Source organism: Haemaphysalis longicornis, unplaced genomic scaffold (genome assembly GCF_048455015.1).
Source record: "Haemaphysalis longicornis isolate Haplotype H1 unplaced genomic scaffold, Haemaphysalis longicornis Haplotype H1 scaffold_7, whole genome shotgun sequence".
NCBI classification, from domain to species: Eukaryota; Metazoa; Arthropoda; class Arachnida; order Ixodida; family Ixodidae; genus Haemaphysalis; species Haemaphysalis longicornis.
In genome coordinates, this window is record NW_027526422.1 from 94,038,182 (window position 1) to 94,057,678 (window position 19,497).

Genomic DNA, 19,497 nt, shown 5'->3' on the forward strand with positions numbered 1-19,497 from the left:
CCATAGATAAAGCATACTATGCATGAAACGTCCCGAAGCAGGCGTGGGTATGCAGCTTACTGCTGAGCGTGTCGGTCGTGCGAACGTCATGCAGTCCGACGCACCCAAGGTATTCGGAGTAAATATTTGTTCCGGTGCCATTGCAAAGGCAATCAGTCAGCCCAAAAGGTCTAGGATTCGTGCGAAGGTCCATAAAAGGAAATTGCTTCAGCACGTGACATACCATAAGCTGCTGCCTAGTTCGCGTTGTTGGGAGTGTCTTTTGTTACCAAAGAAATTTTCCTTTACTGTAACTGGCTGGCTGAGAAATGGCACCACCATTCTATTTAATCCAATTCTCTTTACTCCAGTTAGGTTATTAGCGGCTGCAAAATGACGACGCTGACTCACCTAGAAGGGGAGACTTCCTACGTTGTACTTTCAGAGTCGCTCATTTATTCCAACGTGGAGCGTCGTCTTTTCAGCCTAATATTTATTTCCTTCCAGAAGGAGACGACCATGTGCCGAAATTTCTGCGCAAGTTACATACACCTAGGTCGTCAAAATTAATCCTGAGAACTTCCAGATTAATCTGGAGAACTCATGGCTCAGTTGTGCTTAATTGGGCATGTAAAACGCACTCTAGGAAGGCCTTTCACAATGACAGCTGAATGAGAGACGTACTCCAAAGTGTACAATGGGTTTAGAAGTTATAATTTTGTGCCGCAACTAACTTTTTGATGCCGTCGCCAGGGTTTGTATCGTTTTCGAATAATTGTATGTCAGAACACTGTACAACATTACTGCAACCCGCTGCCGTAATCCAAGCACAGGGATAGCTCTCGCACCGACCTTGGCCAATCATTAAGAACTCTTCTTATACTGTGGGGACACTTCTTGCGTTGGCGGCTGCGTTTCCTTGTGTGGGGGGCCCGTGACGTAAACAGTTGCGGAGAATTTTGTGTGAAATTTTCCAGCAAACGTATGTCATTTTAGGGGCGAAGTGTCTTAGGGGCTCGGGCTATCGGTGTCTCCTGTCGTCGTCGTCTCATGTAGTCACGGTACGAAAACACCGAGACACTCGTTTTCCAGCACCTCGCGCTAGAAGGCAACGCGCACTAAAAGGAAAGTCTATAATGTATGAAAACATTTCAAAATTGTTGAAGTCCAGGAAGCAGACGCGCTCAAAAGACACCAGGTTACCACGGCCTTCGAGCGTGTGATTCGGTACAGGAATAGCTTGTATTCACTCGCGAGGCAAGCGTGCAGGCAAACATGTGAGTGCACCGTCACTGGTTACGTCGGGCTCCGCGGGATGGCAGTACTTGTCCGTGCTAAGCACAGGATTTGTGTTGGAAGTTCCAAACCCTACCCCACCGAACGCAAAGGAATGCCTAGAGTGCAACGTGAGTGCGATTAATAACAACTTTTTTGACACCACCGTTGATGAATGGGGTTGAAACGCACTCTTAACAAAAAAGCTCGTAAAATGGTAGTAACGGCTGTATTTACTAACTCCTTACGGAGTTTACTACCCTCCAGAACGGTACGTAGGTCCTACCACTAAGTGTGGAACCGTTACTAGTCTAGACCGTGCACTTACTAACTGCTGCTGGTTTGATTGAAGTAACAAATTCTATAAATTATTGAACATAATAACTACAGCTCTTTTTCCACACCAAATCACGATTAAAAAGTTTTTGCAAATCCACATTCTGTCTTGTATATGCTCACATTAAAATGCATGATTCTGAAATTATCGCTACAATATTTGATTTTTACGACAAGCCAACCGACTCTCTCAGAGGACTTTCCGCTGCTAGCTATAAAAGCAAGAAGAGTAGGCGTATTTCTAAGGTAACTAAATGATACTCACTCTCCTCGCGCATCCCGTTGGTTTTCTTGCTCAATTCAGTTGTTGATTGTCCACGTGTGATATGTGCGTGATGAACGTGTCTATGTCGCGCTGCGCACTCAGCAGATCCACACTGTTACGCGTAGCTTTTTACTAGGTCATGCATGACCAGTTAGTAAAAGCAACTAAGTACCTAGTCAATACTGGGACAAGTAACTGGTTAGTGTTCTGTTAAATAAAGTTAGGTAAAACGACGGCGTCGATGATAATAAACATGCCTCTTTCTTCATCAGCGAGCAAGAACCGTACCATATCGATCCATCAATTACCAACAGCGCAAGGTCCACGTCCCGTAGCGTTGTCGTTGGCGTACCCGCATGGTTGCCGGATGAAGAGTGTACACTCCGCTAAAAGAGCGAAGGAAAGGCAATGAGTGTTATTGAAGGTAATAAAAATTTGCACTCACACGGGTTACATGAGACGAAATAACAACACACAGGGGAGGCTGCTCAATTACTGTGGGTTATCAAAACAAATACCAATCATGTTCCTACTTGCATGCTCTTAGATCAGTGTTGTAGATACTTTGTAGCTGTTTTAAGTTTTGTCGTACGTTTGCTATGCGAATGTTACAGATATGTGAAGTGTACGTTGTGTTGTGCGATGTGCATGTATACGTGTGTTAACCCGTGTTGAATGCTTGCACTGTTGAGCATTTAAGCATTGTGCGTCGGCCATGCCTTCAATGGAGTGTGTGTTTCTGTGTTCTATGTTTCTTCCCCAACCTGTGCTCACAATGAGCGGCCTTTATTACGTTTGCTATGTTAGGCATAGAAAAAATGCCTTGATGTAAGTGCCATGGTAAGTTCCAACTGATAGCTGCCCCTCCCCACCCCCTTTTTAGCGCCGCCTATTGGTCATCTTTAAACATATACGATTGCTTCACTTCGAGCTCGGTATATGGAGAGAAGTGTCATCCCTTCTTCGCGCCGCCGGCGCCGCCTTTGCTCTGAGCTGCACGATCGCAGACCGCATGCTTGTCGATGCATCGGTTGTAGTAAGGTGAGGGGACCAACACCAGCTAGCTTTTCTCAAACGGCCGCATTGGAGGTGGTTCGGGGAGGTTCAGGGAGCTGCGGGGTTGCAGGCCTGTGGGAAATAAAGGCGGCATTCTGAATGCAGTCGTTATGACTTCTCCTCTGTTTGTAGCGGCGCGTTCGCGGTGAACGCGAATGCGAAGGGGCTACCGGGACGAATCGGAGAAGTCGGGCATACGGATGGCGTCAAGTCTTGCTAACGGCAGTTGCGGTTCTCGGTAGATTATGGATTGTTATTTTAGCACATATTAAGCGCGGGCAACAACGCTTACCTACCTATATGTGCAGTCAGGACAAATTAAGCGTGAACATGAAAATAGGAAGAACACACAAATAGCCCGATTTCTTTCCAAGCAAGTCAAAATGACGCACGGCTTACTTACAATAACAAAGTTGGGAAATGTATCTTTCCTAACATACCAATAGCGCGCCATTATTGGACGTCAACGGGCAGTATTCCTCAGCTTTGCGTTTTCTGGTTCCCATTTTCGTGTTCGCATTTCATACGTCCGTGACTGTGCTTGCCCGATCCTCAAACCGATCAGCTCGCTAGGACTTTTCCGCCTACCTAGCCTTGCTCGGGAGCGCCGCTATGCTGGTTTACTGGAGGAACGTTTCTCCCTAAGCTCACGATATGAGAAAATCTTTCTCCACTCCCAGGGAGGGGGGGAACGCGGTCCTCCCTTTTATAAGGAGGAAATTTATAAGAAGGAACCGAGACTGGCAGAAACATGGCATGGAGACTCCAGGCTACAGGTTGCAGATTTAATTTCGCTAAGTTAACACTCACTTCAGTGTCCTTTCAAGTACTTTAAAGAAGTGGCCGCCCAATACAGAGTCGGTCGAGCACGTCGCAGCAAGGAGGTATCCAGGTTCTATGGTCGATCATCCAGAAGAATGTAGGTGGCACTTTAAGAGCTGTCAAGGTCTTGATTTATTGCCAATGGTGTCGTCGATTCGTCCACTGCTTCCTGCTCCGCCACAATGTGCGATAGGAATGCGACGACCTGCAAATGTACAAAACATTTCAACTTTGTGCGCGCTTCTGCTGCCGTCCTGCCCTTACATGCCAAATTTTGAGTGCGAAGAAGACGCTTGCCAGTGTCTTGCCGCCAACTTCAGTGTTTTGAAGGCGATGAGCACAAGGATACTCATTCGACGCCTGCCGTGGCGGCCCCTTTTCTGGTGGGAGCTAAACGCGAAAACACCCATGGGTTGAAATACTGCGCAGGTGCGAGATTCCAAATGGGGTTAAATTCATCCGTAGTTTTCCTCTACGGTGCGGCTCATATCCCAGCTCTGCACCTTCGGCGCGCAAACCCCACAATTGAGATTTCAGTTTCAGAGTGACTAGCCTTGATATCTAACAAAACACTCACAGGGTCACCTATCGGTTGTTGCACTGTCACATTAACAGTTTATTGCCCGCCATGATGGCCTGTGAAATTAACTGTCTTAAAACAATGGTGACATATACTGGCTGATGACTGCAACATTGACGCACACAAGAGTTCAGCACACAGCAAAATGTCTTCCGGCTAGAGGTCGCCTTAAGCGGCCATGCGATTGACGCTAAAACACCAACAGGTGTCACAGAGCAGACAGGAGCCAGGATAGGTCTCATTACCAAAAATAATATTAACAAAGGGATACTTGGCTTTATTTTCTCCGACGTAAAAGACCACTTGCCTATATATATTTTTGTAGAACGCCATTGTAACCAAAGTATGCCCAAGCCCAAGGGCACTAACCTTTCAGAGTATAACACCCATACCCGCGTGTTCCTGTCCCGTTTTTTGAGATGGATTCCCCTGCGAAACTGCAGATGGTGCGTCCTGAACTTCATTGCAGTTTTCAGGCGTCCTTCCATTCAAATCTTTAAAAATGGGACCAAAATACTGTGATGAACCAAATTACTGGAACGAACGGCGAATATAAGAAATCGTGGATAAACTGGAAACGTTAAATAGCACAACTAATATATTAGAAATGATTCTACAAAATGTTTTTTGTAATAAGCGCATCTGTCTCGTCGTTGTTCGTTTCTTCTGTCCTCGTTTTTAGTGCTCGTTTTTACTTAACTAAGTCACCTTCAGCGCAAAAAGAATGTAAGCAATATAAACAAGTTGATGTCTTTTCTAGGGTAGGAAGAACGGTGTCACTTACCTAACCAATTCCAGCACAAACCAGTAAGGCAGCGCATATGTATGGTTAAAGATGACTAAGCTACTTAATCAAATGCTACAATGTCGATGATTTCGTATTTTGGATACGTCCAAGGGCCGTCGCACTTGAAAAGAAGGAATCGTGGATGGGTGTTTCCATAGAATGTTTAAATATTCTCGAATGCCCAAATCGTCAGACTGTCTTCCAAAACTTATAATTATGTGGCGTCCGGGGCATAGCGTAATTACTTTCCTTCCTACATTTTTATTGCAACATGCATTGTGATGTGTAGAAATTGGGAAGGACGCCTCTATACATAAGCACAGGGGTTCCACAGGAAATATTTTAAGCGCAGTATTATTTATTATATACATAAATAGAATAGCATGCTTTATCAACAACCCCATTATATTCTGCACGCAGACAATACAAAAGTTCTTTTGATAGGTACTACCATTCCAGGCCTTATCTCGACTATATATGGGGCCTTAGACAATTTAAACTCATAGAGCATTGCAACCTTTAGCAAACAAAAACGAAGTTATTGCGTGTAGGACCGAGTATCTGTAATCCCCGTATATACACCCAGATAGTAGGTATATTCACCCCTATACCCAAATACCCTCCTAGCATACATACCCGCAGACGTGTATTGAAGAAGGCTCACTCTTATGCTTTTTACCTTTTCTGCGAGACCCAAAACTCCAAAAACTCACACAACGTCACCTACATATCACTCAAAAACAGATATTGAGGACTTTATGCGCACTACAAGCGTAAGATTACACACCAGTGAGGATTGTCCCCAAATTGAAAGCCGGCTTTTCAAAACCTGAAAACCATGATTACTGCATTCCTCAGGGACCATTCTTCGAACTGGAATGCTATAACGACTAAAATAACGCCCCAACCTTGTGGCAGAGACCGTGCCTGGATTTCGTCTTGGCCAAGGATATAGCCGAAGTCGTTCGCAGAACCAACCGCGGTGTACCAGATCACCACGAAGCAACCGCACATACCATTACTTTAGAAGCAATAAATCTTTGAATGCCCCCAGAGAAGTTGTAGTGCCTTTCAACAGCTTTGCTGGACATTAATTTTCGCACGACCGCTATGACAAGCAAAATTTATTGTGCTGTTTGACCAGATGGTACATGGTCATTTTCCAAGTGGAAACTGTGTCCATAGATCATTTTTGCCTGTCACCAGAGGAGAGCCCTCTATATGCCCAGTCTTTGCTATCATCGCTGTTCACACTATCAGCTCTTAAAAACACGAGAATCGACAAAGCGCCATGCGATGCAAATAATGATTTAATTATATGTCTATGTCAGCGTATCTGTATACCGTACGTCCTAGGCAACAGAGGGGCATAAAAGTGAAAGCGTGCTATCGGTTGCCAGTTTTTGGGCTAGGGCGACGTCGACTAGAGAACCTATCTAGACCTTTGCAGAGTAAGCTAGCGATGGTGGGTTCTCCGAAAAAAGCCTATGTGCTTGTGGCGGTCGCTCTACTAAGTTCTGTATCACAGGCAGGCCAAGGAGGGAAGTGTGGCTACACGCCGGGTGAGACACGTAACATTTTTACGTATTTGGTACTCCGGCACATACCTCCTACAGTTTTGCGGTGTACTTTACGCTATAGACGGAAGATAAGAGAACCATTTTGAACCAACAACGGAAATGGTGTGCATTAAAAATAGACGTTCGTAAAATTAACTTCAATACTTTGGCTTCCGCGCGCGGCTTGCTGTGAGAGCAAAAACACGTTATCGATGAATGTGTTTCGGGGCTGCTGCCGATGCCTTTTTCTGTTCTTGTCTATGAAAAAGTCGTCTCTTGAGCGTGTCGACGCTTTTGTGTATTTGTGCGTAGGTGTCTGTGGGCGTGTGAGTGTCCTTTTAAGTGCTGAGAACTTCAGTGGCCCGGATCGTCGTCGTAGCTCGTCCGGGGTCACTGCGTCACGCATTCAAACCAGGCTTCGCAAAGAAAAGCGCTTTCCCTGATTGGGATTGAACCTGTGCCCCTAGCGTTATCAAGCTAATGTCTATCTAATTGCGCCACAGAGGCACAAGTTACTCATATGCAAAGTGTTGGGGTTGATCTTCGCGCAGCGCCGTCGCAATGGACGCTGCCGTTGCTATGTCACAAAAAAGTGCACAATAATATAACATTGGAAATCATACTGAATGAACAGAACAATCGCCCACAATAATTGAAAACTCAATTTTGTGTCTATAGGTGTTTTAAGGGGCTGTGGCGCCCTTCCTCGACTACTCTAGATATTAACAAACCTCGTACTGAGACTAGGCAAGAGGAGGCGCCAGAGCCCCTGTTTGCGGGCTCTGCACTTTTCGACAGCTTTCACGTTGAGGGGAACCGCTTCAACTATATAATGTCAGTGCGAACTGCCCTCACCGAGACCAATTCTTCTTGCTACCGCCGACAGATCCCCAAAACTATGCTAACGTATCTGTGCAATGAATAGTACAATGTTGCTAGTAGTTGCCGGCCAAGCTCAGCGCCACTCTGCTGTGGCGCTGAGTGGCGCTGAGCTTGGCCGGCAACTACTAGCAACATTGTACTATTCATTGCACAGATACGTTAGCATAGTTTTGGGGATCTGCGCAACTCTGGGTCGGTCCGCACACCCGCTTTCTGCGCCCGTGAACGCAACTTTGCAAAAATGTGTGTCGTAACGTCATTTGCGTGTATATATACTACATAGTGCAACGAAGTCATGCAGAAATGTATTATAGGGGGGGGGGGCGCCTCCAAATAAAACGGGGCGCCGATAAAATTCTGCCGCCTTGCTGCCGAGCCGGAGGTTGACGCAGCTGGGAAGTGCGTGTTCAAGGTTTTGCATTCTCCCGCGGATTCTTTTTCTCTCTTTTTTTCTCACATACGAAGTGTGATTACCGAATCTGGAAAAGCCCACACTAAGCGAGTGAATTACCTGCTGCAGTGGTGTAGGAGCAGCTTGTTAGTAGGCTGATTAGGAGGTGGGAAATACACATAAGTGCGCATTAAATTTGGTAACAAAGAGGGCCCCAAAACACAGTTATACCAGCGTAGAATATCATCCAGCGGTTCTACTCTGCTTCACCTAATATTTCGCGTGCTTATATCGCCGTATTATATGCATTAAAGCACATATGGGGCGGACATTTAGGTGTTAACGTTCTCAAATGTTTCGCAAGCTATTGGATAGCATAAAACCACCACCTCTTCTTGCAAAAAAAAAACAATTAAATTGTTGTGTAAGGCACTGAAAAGCAAAGAAAAGCAAAAAAAGGCATAGATATAACACGTTCCGCCATAAAACTTGAGTATATATGAACGCAGGGCTAAATTTTCGCGCTCGGGGAGGAGATGGAAGGGCAGGACAAACTTTATTTATCCCATCCGTTGTGATTACGGTTACTCCGGACCAGTGAGGGGCGTCCTCAGTGAAATAAATTTTTATCCCTTGACTTTTGCTGCATGGGTGTTGACTAAGGGGCCTTAGTGTTGATGGCAATAAAAGCGCTACTATTTCGTTCTAAGAGGTCTCACGCCGGACCCGTTCGCGTGGAGAGAAAAAAAAACCCGAATATGGATATTCCGTAATTTATTCCGATGCGCCTATTAGATGTTCTGCCTCCCCCTACCCCCCCCCCCCCAACCTCCTCCCCCCACCCCCCGTCCCCACCCAATGAATTTCTTGTGATAGCCTTGAGCTAGCAGCGGATGAAAGAAAGACTGCTGAGTCTATGACAGCCGTTATGGAGCCGACCAACCAGAATAAAACATAAGATTTTACAGTGCAACTGCCGGGATTTCGAATCCAGAAGAGCAAATTCAGAACAATGCGTTAACCTTCTAAATTTCCACAAGTGTGATATTATCGCTTTTCAAAAAACCAATGGTCAGGTGGAACTTCAGGTCTTTAGCCCACGCATTTACCCTCCCTCGGTAGTGGACAGGATAGAGGGAAAGAAGTTGTCACTCTTTTTCGAAAGAATACTGTGGTGACCTAGATTTCAACAGACATCGATTGCCAACGAAATGCAATCACTGTAATTTGTCTCTAGGCTGCAGAAAGAAGGGAGGAGTCTGTTTGCGCTAAATGTATATGGCGCTCTATACAGTAATTCTAAATATGTATGTCCAACGTGCGTCAGGAAAAACTGGGAACATAGCGAAACGTAAACCTATAATATACCTAAGTCAATTGAACTATACATACACGTCATGTAGGTAATCCGTAGAGAACAAGAAAGGAAAAATATTATGGGAAAACGTCCAATCCTTAGATTCAGTCCGCTCACTGACCCTAGTTGCGCTATAAAGACGCGTTCCCACTTGCGACTCGGGCACGTCGCGCGACGGGTCTGCGACGCGTGCGGGCGATGAGGCGGTGTTTACACTTGCGATCAGCGACGACGCAACTGCGTTGAGCGGAGTTGTTCCGTCCAGTACGACTTCTTTCGTGCTTGTAACATTTGGACTCAACCTTACACTAGTGCAAAAAAATAGGTGGAAATCACTCTAAAACGCATGCTACTGACTTCGCTGTAAGCATAGACCTCCTACGCGGGAGGATGATGATGATGATGATGATGATGCTTAGTGGCTTCCCCTTTGTAACGGGGTGGCGTTGCACAGCAGCCTTGTACGTTGCACAGCCGCCTTGCACTGTACAATTACCTCGCCAAAAAATGCAAACAAAATAAATAAAAAATAATGTCAAAATAAAAAGCAAATACTTTTACGAAAGTTTTGTGCTAGTCTGACTTCTTTGTTCGCATGTCCTCCCAGATTGTTCTCTGCTCTTTTCCCACCAACATTCTAACCTTCTTTTACTAACCTCTACTGCTGTCCAGTTCACTTTTCCGCTAACCTTAAAGCCAAGGGCTTCCGGAACCTGGATGGCTCCATCACTGAGGACTGGACGGATACTTTTGCACTCCGTTACAATATGACGCATGGTTTCTGGCTCATTTCCGCAGCCGACGCATAGTTCTTCCTGTACCGGCTCACGGATAAGCGTTTTTGTCCGCAAGCAACCCGCTCGGGCTTCAAAAAGCAATGCACTCCCTTTGGTATTCTCGAATAATTTTCCCCTTGTGATCTCCTGCTTACCGATCCTGTAGATATCTAATGACTTCTTCGCATCCATTTTCTTTTTCCAGGTCGTTGTTTCTGTTTCTTTGACTTCATTTTTAGTGCCTTGGTTGTTTCCCCTGCACTTCCAGGTTCCATATACTTTGTCCTGAGCCTTCTGGTTCTTTTCCTCCATTGTGTGTCCACGCTTTTCATGTAAAGATACCGTAACACTTTGGCCGCCCATCTCTGATCATCCATATTTCTAAGTCGTTCTTCAAAACATATTTTGCTCTGTGCTTCTCTCACTTCGAAGGATGCCCATCCCATGTCTCCCGGCACTCCCTCATTTGTTGTTTTACTGTGTGCTCCTAATGTTAATCGACCTACGGCCCTCTGATTTACTTCTAGCCCTGATTGACTCAATGATTTGACATACACTACTGCGTTTGAAAAGGTGAGTGCTAGTACCATTACTCCCTTCCAGATTCCTCTCACTACTTCATATCTGTTATATCCTCACAGTGCTCTGTGCTTCATGATAGAGGCGTTTCTTCTGCCTTTCATTCTTAAATGCTCTTCATGAGTTTTTAGATACGCCTGACCTTCGTTTAACCATATGCCCAGATATTTGTATTCCGTTACCCACGGTATTGCTGCTTTTTGAACGAATACCGATTCGTTACGGGCGTTGTCATTGAAAACTAGAGCTCCCGACTTTGCTGTGCTAAACTCTAAGCCCAGTTCAGTGGCTTCTTCCCCGCAGATATCTGTGAGCTGTTGCAGACACTCTTTGCTATCTGCTAGTAGTACTATGTCATCTGCATATATCAGTCCCGGGATATGTTGTTCGACTTCCTGTCTTTTGCGGCTATAACATAGATTGAAGCCTATTTTACTGCCTTCAAGCTTTCTTTCTAGTCTAGCCATGCACAGCATGAACAGCAATGGCGACAGAGGACAACCCTGCTTTAAACCTCTATTGGTGACTACCGGTTCAATGCACTTTTGATCCTCCCAGGTAATTTGCACCTCGCTCTCATTGTAAGTTCCCTGCAACAGCTGTATAAAGTCCTGGCCTAATCCCTCCCGCTCAAGTATGCTCCATAGAAGTTCTCTATCTGCGTTGTCGTAGGCTCCCTTTATATCGAGAAATGCTATCCATAGTGGTCGCTCCTGAGCCATTGTCACCTCTATGCGTTGGGTTAAGACAAATAAATTGTCCTCTAAGCGTCTGTCTCGTCTGAAGCCATTTTGTAGTTCTCCCAGTATGCTGTTCCCGTCTATCCACGCCTGTAGTTCCGCTTTTATAGCTTGCATTGCCAGCCTGTATACCACTGAGGTAACTGTAATAGGCCTGTACAAATTGGCATCAGTCCTGTCTCCTTTACCTGTATATATCATCTTCATCCTGCTCTTACGCCAATTGTCCGGTTCTTGCTTAGTTTTTATCACTTTTTTGATTGCTCGAATCATTTGTGCCTTGCTTTTTGGACCCAGTAGGTTGACCAGCCGTATAGGAATTTCATCCGTCCCTGTTGCCGTATTAGCTGGAACATTTTCTTCGGCTTTTTTCCAGTTTAGATTCTCCAAGTTTAGCTCTATATTTGTACGCACTTCACTTGTCTCACTCCCTGAATGCTGTAGCCCTCTCTCCGTTCTTCTGAACTTCTCTTGTATCATTGAGGGTATATGAAAAACCGCTTATTCCCCCTTTTAGTACCTGGCCTTCGCCGTTTATGACATGACGTTGCACTTCTTCGGTCTTTTTCCTTAGTTCCTTTACATGATTCCAAAACTTTCTCGGTGCGCCTTTATCATTTGCCCGTATATTCGAGACCCATCGCTCACTTTCACGTTTAAGTTTTTTTCTGTACAAGTTTTTGTACTTCCAGCTTCTTAAGGCGGTACCAATTCCACTTCAAAGTTATTTCCTCTGTTTGCATTCCCACTCGCTTGGCCTCCCTGTGCTCTCTCGAGGCCTACTGCCTTTGTGTTATAGCTTCCTTGATTTCCTTGTTCCACCAGCTTCTAGGTTTTCTTTTTCTTTTCCAGTAGTTGCGTTCTTTCGCGTTCCTGATCTGTCCTTGAATGAAACCAATCAGTTCGCTGTATTCCCAATCTTTCGCAGGTTGTCTCTCGATATCCGTCTCCAGGCTTTTGGCAATATTAGCCATTTGCTGATCGTTTAATTTGAAGTCGTGTACCACCGTTTTCTGGTTTTGACCTTCCATTTTTCCAAAAGTCAATGTTATCCGTTTGTGGCCTCTTCCTAAGCTGTGGGCACCTATTTCATCTATTTCCATTAGAGTCAACCTTTCATACACTCCTTCTGAAAGAAGGCTGTAGTCTATACTGGACTGCTTTTCCCCTCGTTCCCAAGTAATTTGTCCCTCACATTTATTCTCTCATTTTACTACAATGAGATTATGTTCTTCACACTTATCTAGTAGGAGTTTGCCGTTGCGGTCTGTGTATCCGTCCAGGTCCTCAATGTGGGCATTCATGTCTCCCACTAGAATCACTTCTCCCGATTGTCTTAACTGATTGAGGTCCCGCTTAATGCATCCTACCAGTTTTTCATTCTTTTCTATAACCTCCCTGTCATCACCTGACCACAGATAGGCGACTCCCAACAGCGTTTCTCTTCCCGCTATCTCTTCCCGCTATCCTTAACCCACATATGTTCTTCGCAGTTTTCGTTTACTCTGTGCCAATTGGCTCCCTGTTGAATAAGCATGCCGACCCCTCCCCCCCTTCTAGTACCTACCGTTCTGTTACAGCCTTGCCATATATATTCATGCATTGCTGGGGGCTCTTCTAAATCTCGAAGAAAAGTTTCTGTAAAGGCATATACTTCAGTTTTAGATGCGACGGCATCTCATTCACTCGCCTTGTCCCTCCATACGGCGTTGTCGTTGTCCGTCCACACCCCTCTCCCATTCTCCTCGCCGCGCGAGCTGCGCTCTCCGCCAGTTAGTGTCCGTAATGACTTTTCGTGGTTATTATACGTCTTTATAGTACGCATTATGCAAAATATGGCGCGATATATCCAGGCATTTATACTTTGGCTTTGTGCGGTATGATGTGTTCAAAGCAAAAGTGGCAAATTGTCTTGAATTGGTTCCAAAGGCTGTTACAATGGGTTGTTAGTGACATCATCCGGGGCCCCTTCAATTTAAACGATCTTTACAAAGCTAGATTTTAGAATTTGGTGCATGTGCGTGCAATGTTCATCACGATATGGATGAGAAGGTATAGAGAATACAGAAGGACGCTAAATATATGCCCTTCTTCTGAGCAGAAGAGTCTGTCATGCTGGAAGTGGAAAAGGTCGTGTCCAAAACTATGCTCCAGTGCGTCGACAACGTCATCCTAAAGTACGAGATTAGGGCTGGATTTGCTACCGCGGTAAGTGTCATACCACCTCTGGGCCTACTACAACATGCTTTAACCACACGGGGGAGACTTTGAAAACCCAGCACTATTACTGCAAACGGCAGGTGCCCTGCGCAGCTTCACGTTTATCTTGCGTGAAGGTGACGGTAATCGGATGTGTAAAAACTGCCGACGCTGACCGTCGAAATGCCTGAAATTTTATAGCCACCGTTCTTTTAGTGGAGATACTACTAGCACCATCACATTTCTGTGATGTCGTGTTATGGAGAAGCAGCATACAGCAGTGTGGAAAACAAGCTGTTTCGGGCGCATTGGGGCTTTCGAGTTTCTGAACTTTGTCTCCATAGCATTTAGAGGTAGACAATTATGTACTCGGTGGATACATCTCCACCCTTAACTTCGTATTGGTTCATTAGTCAATGTGCCATAGAACGCGGCGAAACTTGAATCAATATGTTCGCGATTTCGCAAATACTGAGCTAGAATGTGCGCTCATGAAGTAGCGCTACCAAACCCTTCTAGTGGGTAGCCGTATAACGGCAGCGCAAAGGACAGAACTGCAGAAAACACCCGATGTCATCGCGCTCGGACGGGTGACTGAAATTTGTCCATGGGTTTGGGGACTGTGTGTCCCCAAACACATGGACCCACAGCCGGCAACCGAGGATGTGCGCGTGTGTAGACGTGAAAGACACCGGCCAAAATCTCGCTCAGGAAACCCTTTAAGCTGGACGGGGAAAACACCAGCTAAAACGCCACAATCGGAAGCCTTATGCAGTAAACTCAAAACACTAGCGCTTGGGTCCAAAAATTTTCCGGTCTACTGCGATTGATCCATGAACAGTACATGTGAAAAACGAGGCCTGTACAGCGTCACTTTAAGAAACGCGGGACGTCAGCCCGCACGCTTCCTCGCCGGCGCCTCACATGCGCTCTCTGAGGAAACTCATCCGTTGTGACCACTCTGTCAACCAGGAGAACATACGTGAGTTGTTTCGCCTTATTGGCTTTTTTTCTTCTTACAAAAATAAATAAAATAAATATTTGTTTTGCTGGCGTACCACGTATGACAGCGTATGCAATGTTCTCATGTGAAGGACTTGCGGAAGGTAATCATCCACAACGTTCATCGTTGCTTGTAGAGTTCCCTACTGATCAGCTGCTCGTCGCAAGGTCATCCACTGCGTAATAATATCGCCGTGGATGGTGAAACCAATTTTGTGCATTCCCTCGGATTTAGTATGGTTTCGATGCTATTGTTCTGTTGACAAGCCGAGGCATCGGGGTAGAAATTCGAGAGCTCTCCCCAGTGGGGGTAAGTCGATCCATACATTCTTGGGAATATAGCGTTAAGTATTGTAGGGTCCTAAGTGTGATTTCCTATCCTTTGGTGAGGGATTTGTGTACTAGCAGGTAAATGCGTAGGGAAAGTTGAAGTGCTCAGTTTAGTCTCTGCACTTAACTAATGGCTAGTTAACCCTCTGCCGGTCTCCCTGTGGAGCCCGGCCGGCTAATTCTCGAGCACTTGTGTGAGCAAAGAGGTTTCCACGAAGTCTGGAGTGGGCGGGTGTCTAGAGAATAGTCACCCTTTTTCTTAGAAGGTTTTCCTGGAGTATTTCAAGATCGATTTAAAAAAAAATTGCGTTGAAGAAATTCATGCAGGCTTTTTGTGAATTTATGGCTTTAGTTCGAGCAATTCCAATGGCTCTTTCTTCCGCTTGGAATGAATTGTTCCGTGTGAGTGTCAAGCTCCGGAGTGCCTGCGCCGTGTCGGTGAGCACTGCCGTCATTGCATGCTCCCTGGCGTAGTCCGCCGCATCTGTATAGACAACCCTGTTGTTTGTATCCGAACGTCCTCTCTAAGTTTTCGCCTCTGGTGGCTCATCGTCCCTCGTGATACTGAGGGTGCATATTTCTAGATTGGGGGCAACTGTAATGTTGTCTCTAATTTCTTTCAAGATGCCTTTCATGGCAGGCCTCGAATTGACGACCGGGTATCCGAGACGGCGCAAAAGATGACGGCCTCTTGGGGTGGTGAAGAGACCGCTGTTGACATATCACGTGGGCTTCAATGAGCTCGTCGACGGTGTTGCCGAGTCCGAGCTAAAGCAGCCTCTCGGTGGTTGTGCTTATCGGTAGTACAATGGCTTGGTTGTATGCCTTCGTGATTAGTGCGTCTATTTTTTTCTTTCTTTAGATTTGAGTATGGCGTAGGCAGCGATGTAGATAATTCTTGATACAGCGAAAGCTTCGACAAGGAGAATGGTGTGTTGTTCCTCAATTACGGGCTTCTTATATCTGATACGCCGCAACGTGTGGGTGATTTGACTGATCGATGTACAGAGTTTGCAGATCTGTTGTGGGTTAGAGAATTCTTGTTGGAGGACCATGCAATTTTATGTATGGTGAGTGTTTGATGAGGACCTCCAATAGTTCGGTTTCTATGGTTACTTACTGGCTTTTTTTTAGTCGTGGTCGCTTCTGCATTAGTAGAAATACTGACTTCTGAGGGCGAATAGTTTGCGGCATTAGCTCGAACAATGCTTCTAGCCTTCTACAGTTCGTTCTGCATTTCGCCTCTTGAGCCTTCTCTTCCTAACCCACCTTAAAAGGACTCCGAGTATAACAGAGTAGCTTAACGATTTTTTCGATCATTCCCACGTAGATATTTTGGCAATTGTTTATTTCTAATGAACACGCTTTGGAACACATTGAGCCAATGACTGTTGAGAGCGCGGCGATTGTTGTTGCGGCAAACGTGTGACAACACGCTTCCATTCTGTTGTGAGTAGTCACGTGCTTTTTCGCGCACTGCTTTCACAACGAAACCGCATATATGCCTCGGTTTACACGTATAACTTGCGTGCATGAATCAGCGGTGACCGGCAATTTCTCGCACCCAAGAGCTAGTGCACTGTGTCCTTGAAGGGCTCATGGTGTGACGATGTCAACGGCGTTTTTATCGTCCTGCTTGAACAGCTGCCGGACCGACACTTTTGCCGGTATCTTTCACGTCTAGCTACGCGCACATCACCGGTTACGGTTGCCGGTAATGCGTGCACGGGTGAGGGAAGGAGCGCGAAGCAACGTGCACCCGCAGTCATGCTTACTGCGCAGACCAATTACATACCCGCTCTACAGGTGGGAGATTTTACGTGAACATCTCAAGTTCCGATTCGACCTTATTGCTATCATCCTTGGTCGAACGTTTGGGTGGGTGTGTTACACAGACAACTACGACGAGGGACGAAAACGGAGAGCCCCAGGTTAGTCTGCCACTAGAAAAATGTGCCCTTTCCAAGTTTTATTCCGCTAATCAGCAAGAAAGTATGCTCAATAAGAGATAAAGAAAGAGAACGAACTTTATTTAAGCCCAAACTGGTAAATGGAACAAAAAAGAGGCGGACGAAATCACGTGGCCTTTCCCATCACACGGTGGCCGTGACCTCGTCTCGTGTGCCCTAGCGGCATCTTCCGCCAGTTGGACGAGTAATTGCTGTGCGTCGGGGTGAAAGTTTAGCAAGGCGGTCTCTTAATTATCAGTAGTTTTGGTGTTTTATCATCTACTACGTGGGTGAGATTTCTATGAACACGCCCATATGATATGTCCAAGCCTAGCTTTGTCTGCACAGCCCTTGCATCTCTGACTGAATATGAGTCTGGGAAATATCGGTTGCAGGTGACTTGCTAGAAAAGGTGTTTTACTTTATTCGCTCAATCGCAAAGTATAAACCAACATGTTTTGTTTTGTGCGCACTTTAGAGTGCGCCCAGCTTCACCGGTCATCCTTCTTCATGGAGTGGCAGAACACTGAAGTTTTCTGGATACCTTTTACAGGAACCTAACTAACGTTTCTGGGTTAGTTGGTTCATGATAAAACGGTGAAAATAGCGTTTAAACGAAGACAGTAAAATAAGACACAGACACGAGCGCTGACTAACAACTGCGCAGTCTTTATTGCTCCCGGCAATATAAAGTCAACAACCTAATCACCTCAACCTCTGGAGTGCAGAAAACAACAAAAACATGTCCGAAGTGCAAGCACATCTGCTGTGCCATGCTCGCTCTAATTCCATGTTTAGGTACCCAAGTTCTTTCTTGTATAAGACTACCCAAGGGGTGCTCCCGCAATCTTGGCCACGCTGGGCTATATTCCACGTCTCCCAAATTTCGCGTGCGCGTGCATCGGAAACCTTTTCAACCCCTTCGTACGTTCCAAACGCGGGGAGCACTTACATGACATGCAGTGCGCTGCCAAATTGCTTCCTGGGCCGACTCGGAGGGACTAGGCATACTCTTTGAGGTGCTCGTGCAGGCATCGCCCGGTCTGCCCTAGTGTCACTAGATAAGACACAGAGTACCGTCACCGAGGCACGCAAGCGAGCAAAGGCGGCCATCTTGGTGTTTATCTGCGTTGCCAGACTGCCACTTCTCCGGCCTCACCGCTAACATCGACGAGGCCATTTGTAAACATCACTGCCGAAGACGCAGCAATACGGCATCTACGGGCGTACTCATGAAGCTGAAATTCTGCTAAGCGCGTTAACTTTGATTCGCGTTCGGAGCGACGCCAGTCGCGCGCAGCCGCAGAGCAGGGATGATAAGCTGAGACCACCACAGTTGACCGACAGAAAACGCATAAACAACAAAATGGCGGTGCCCATGAATCTTCGCACTGTAAACAAATGCCACGGGATGCGAACTGACCAATGATCACGGGGGCGGCACGGTACAGTAGGAGAAAAGAGTTCCGATACTCTGTAACAAGCTTATCTAGTGACACTAGTCGTCAGCCCACATACACGGCGCCACATGCGAGGGGCCCCTCGTACAAGACGCTGTCGCGTTAAGCCACAAGGCGCTTCGAGCGCTTTGTTGTGCATCGCACTTTCGAGCGCCTAGGCGTATTCACCTTTCCACACAAACTGCCCAGTTTCTTCGGGACCGACAACAGGGCCCTCACACCTGCTTTTTTTAATTATCTATGAGGTTGAACGTGCCGACGCTTCAGAGACGATGAGGCGCGGTGTAGTAGAGGGCTCCGGAATGATTTAGACCACCTGAGGACGTTTAACGTACGCCAAAAACTCAAACACACGGGCGTTTTTGCGTTTCGCTTCAAACAGAAAATTGGCACACCTGCTTTTTCAGCCATCTTTTTGATCCGGTGAGATACGTTGTCGATGTATGGAATAACGCTCAGGCGCTTCTTCTACATTTCATGTTGTATCTCACGAGTAGAGCGGACTTCAAGAGTGCCTCGACGATGCTCAAAATCAAGTCCTGTGGATAGCCTGTCGACCGCAAGCTCTCCACTTCCGTGTCTACGCTGCATCCCATCCCATGATGACGCAAGAGTACCAGCGCGTTTAACAGTGCGGCGTGGGCAATTCCATGATTCGTCAGCTTGGAATCAGCGAAGGAAAATGGCAAAATCCCTTTCTTGCTTCTAGGCGCGGTAGTCCAGCATATATGGCGAACTTGGCACGACAGCAGTAGGCCCAGAAAACGCCTAGAGCCTGCTTCCGGAACTTCCTTGGAGAGCTCCAGGGGCTCGAGCGCGGACAAATACATTAAAACGCTCATTTACGCGCTTGGACGTTGCTTCTGGAGTCGCTGGACAAAGGACAAGAAAATCGTCCACGTACTGGAAGACTTGCACCCTGCCCATATCTTGTAGAGATATGGCTTCGAAGAACGATGAACTGAGTGGGTTGGTACTGGTTCGGGGTAAAAAAACTGCGCATATACAGGCAAACACCCTCTTGCTCGCACACGCTTTAGCGGCTGAGGGTGAGGGTGAAGATGCGTGGCTCGCTCTGCGCTGCTCTGACAAAGGATACATAGAAACGGGACTGCTATCTTAGTTTTAAATACTGCATTCTTTTTTACAGGAAAGCTGTCTATGGCTAGGATC

At 46.3% G+C, this 19,497-nt stretch overlaps 1 protein-coding gene across 1 annotated transcript in view; it reads left to right on the forward strand.

Moving 5' to 3' along the window:
• Nucleotides 1-6,482: 6,482 nt before the first annotated feature.
• The window catches only part of LOC144144622 (uncharacterized), a 35,755-nt gene continuing 22,740 nt past the window's right edge, over nt 6,483-19,497 (forward strand). The window contains exons 1-2 of the mRNA XM_077676142.1: nt 6,483-6,662; nt 13,486-13,592. Coding sequence (XP_077532268.1) covers nt 6,563-6,662; nt 13,486-13,592 — 207 coding nt within the window. The 5' untranslated portion in view covers nt 6,483-6,562. The remainder of the gene's footprint in view (nt 6,663-13,485; nt 13,593-19,497) is intronic.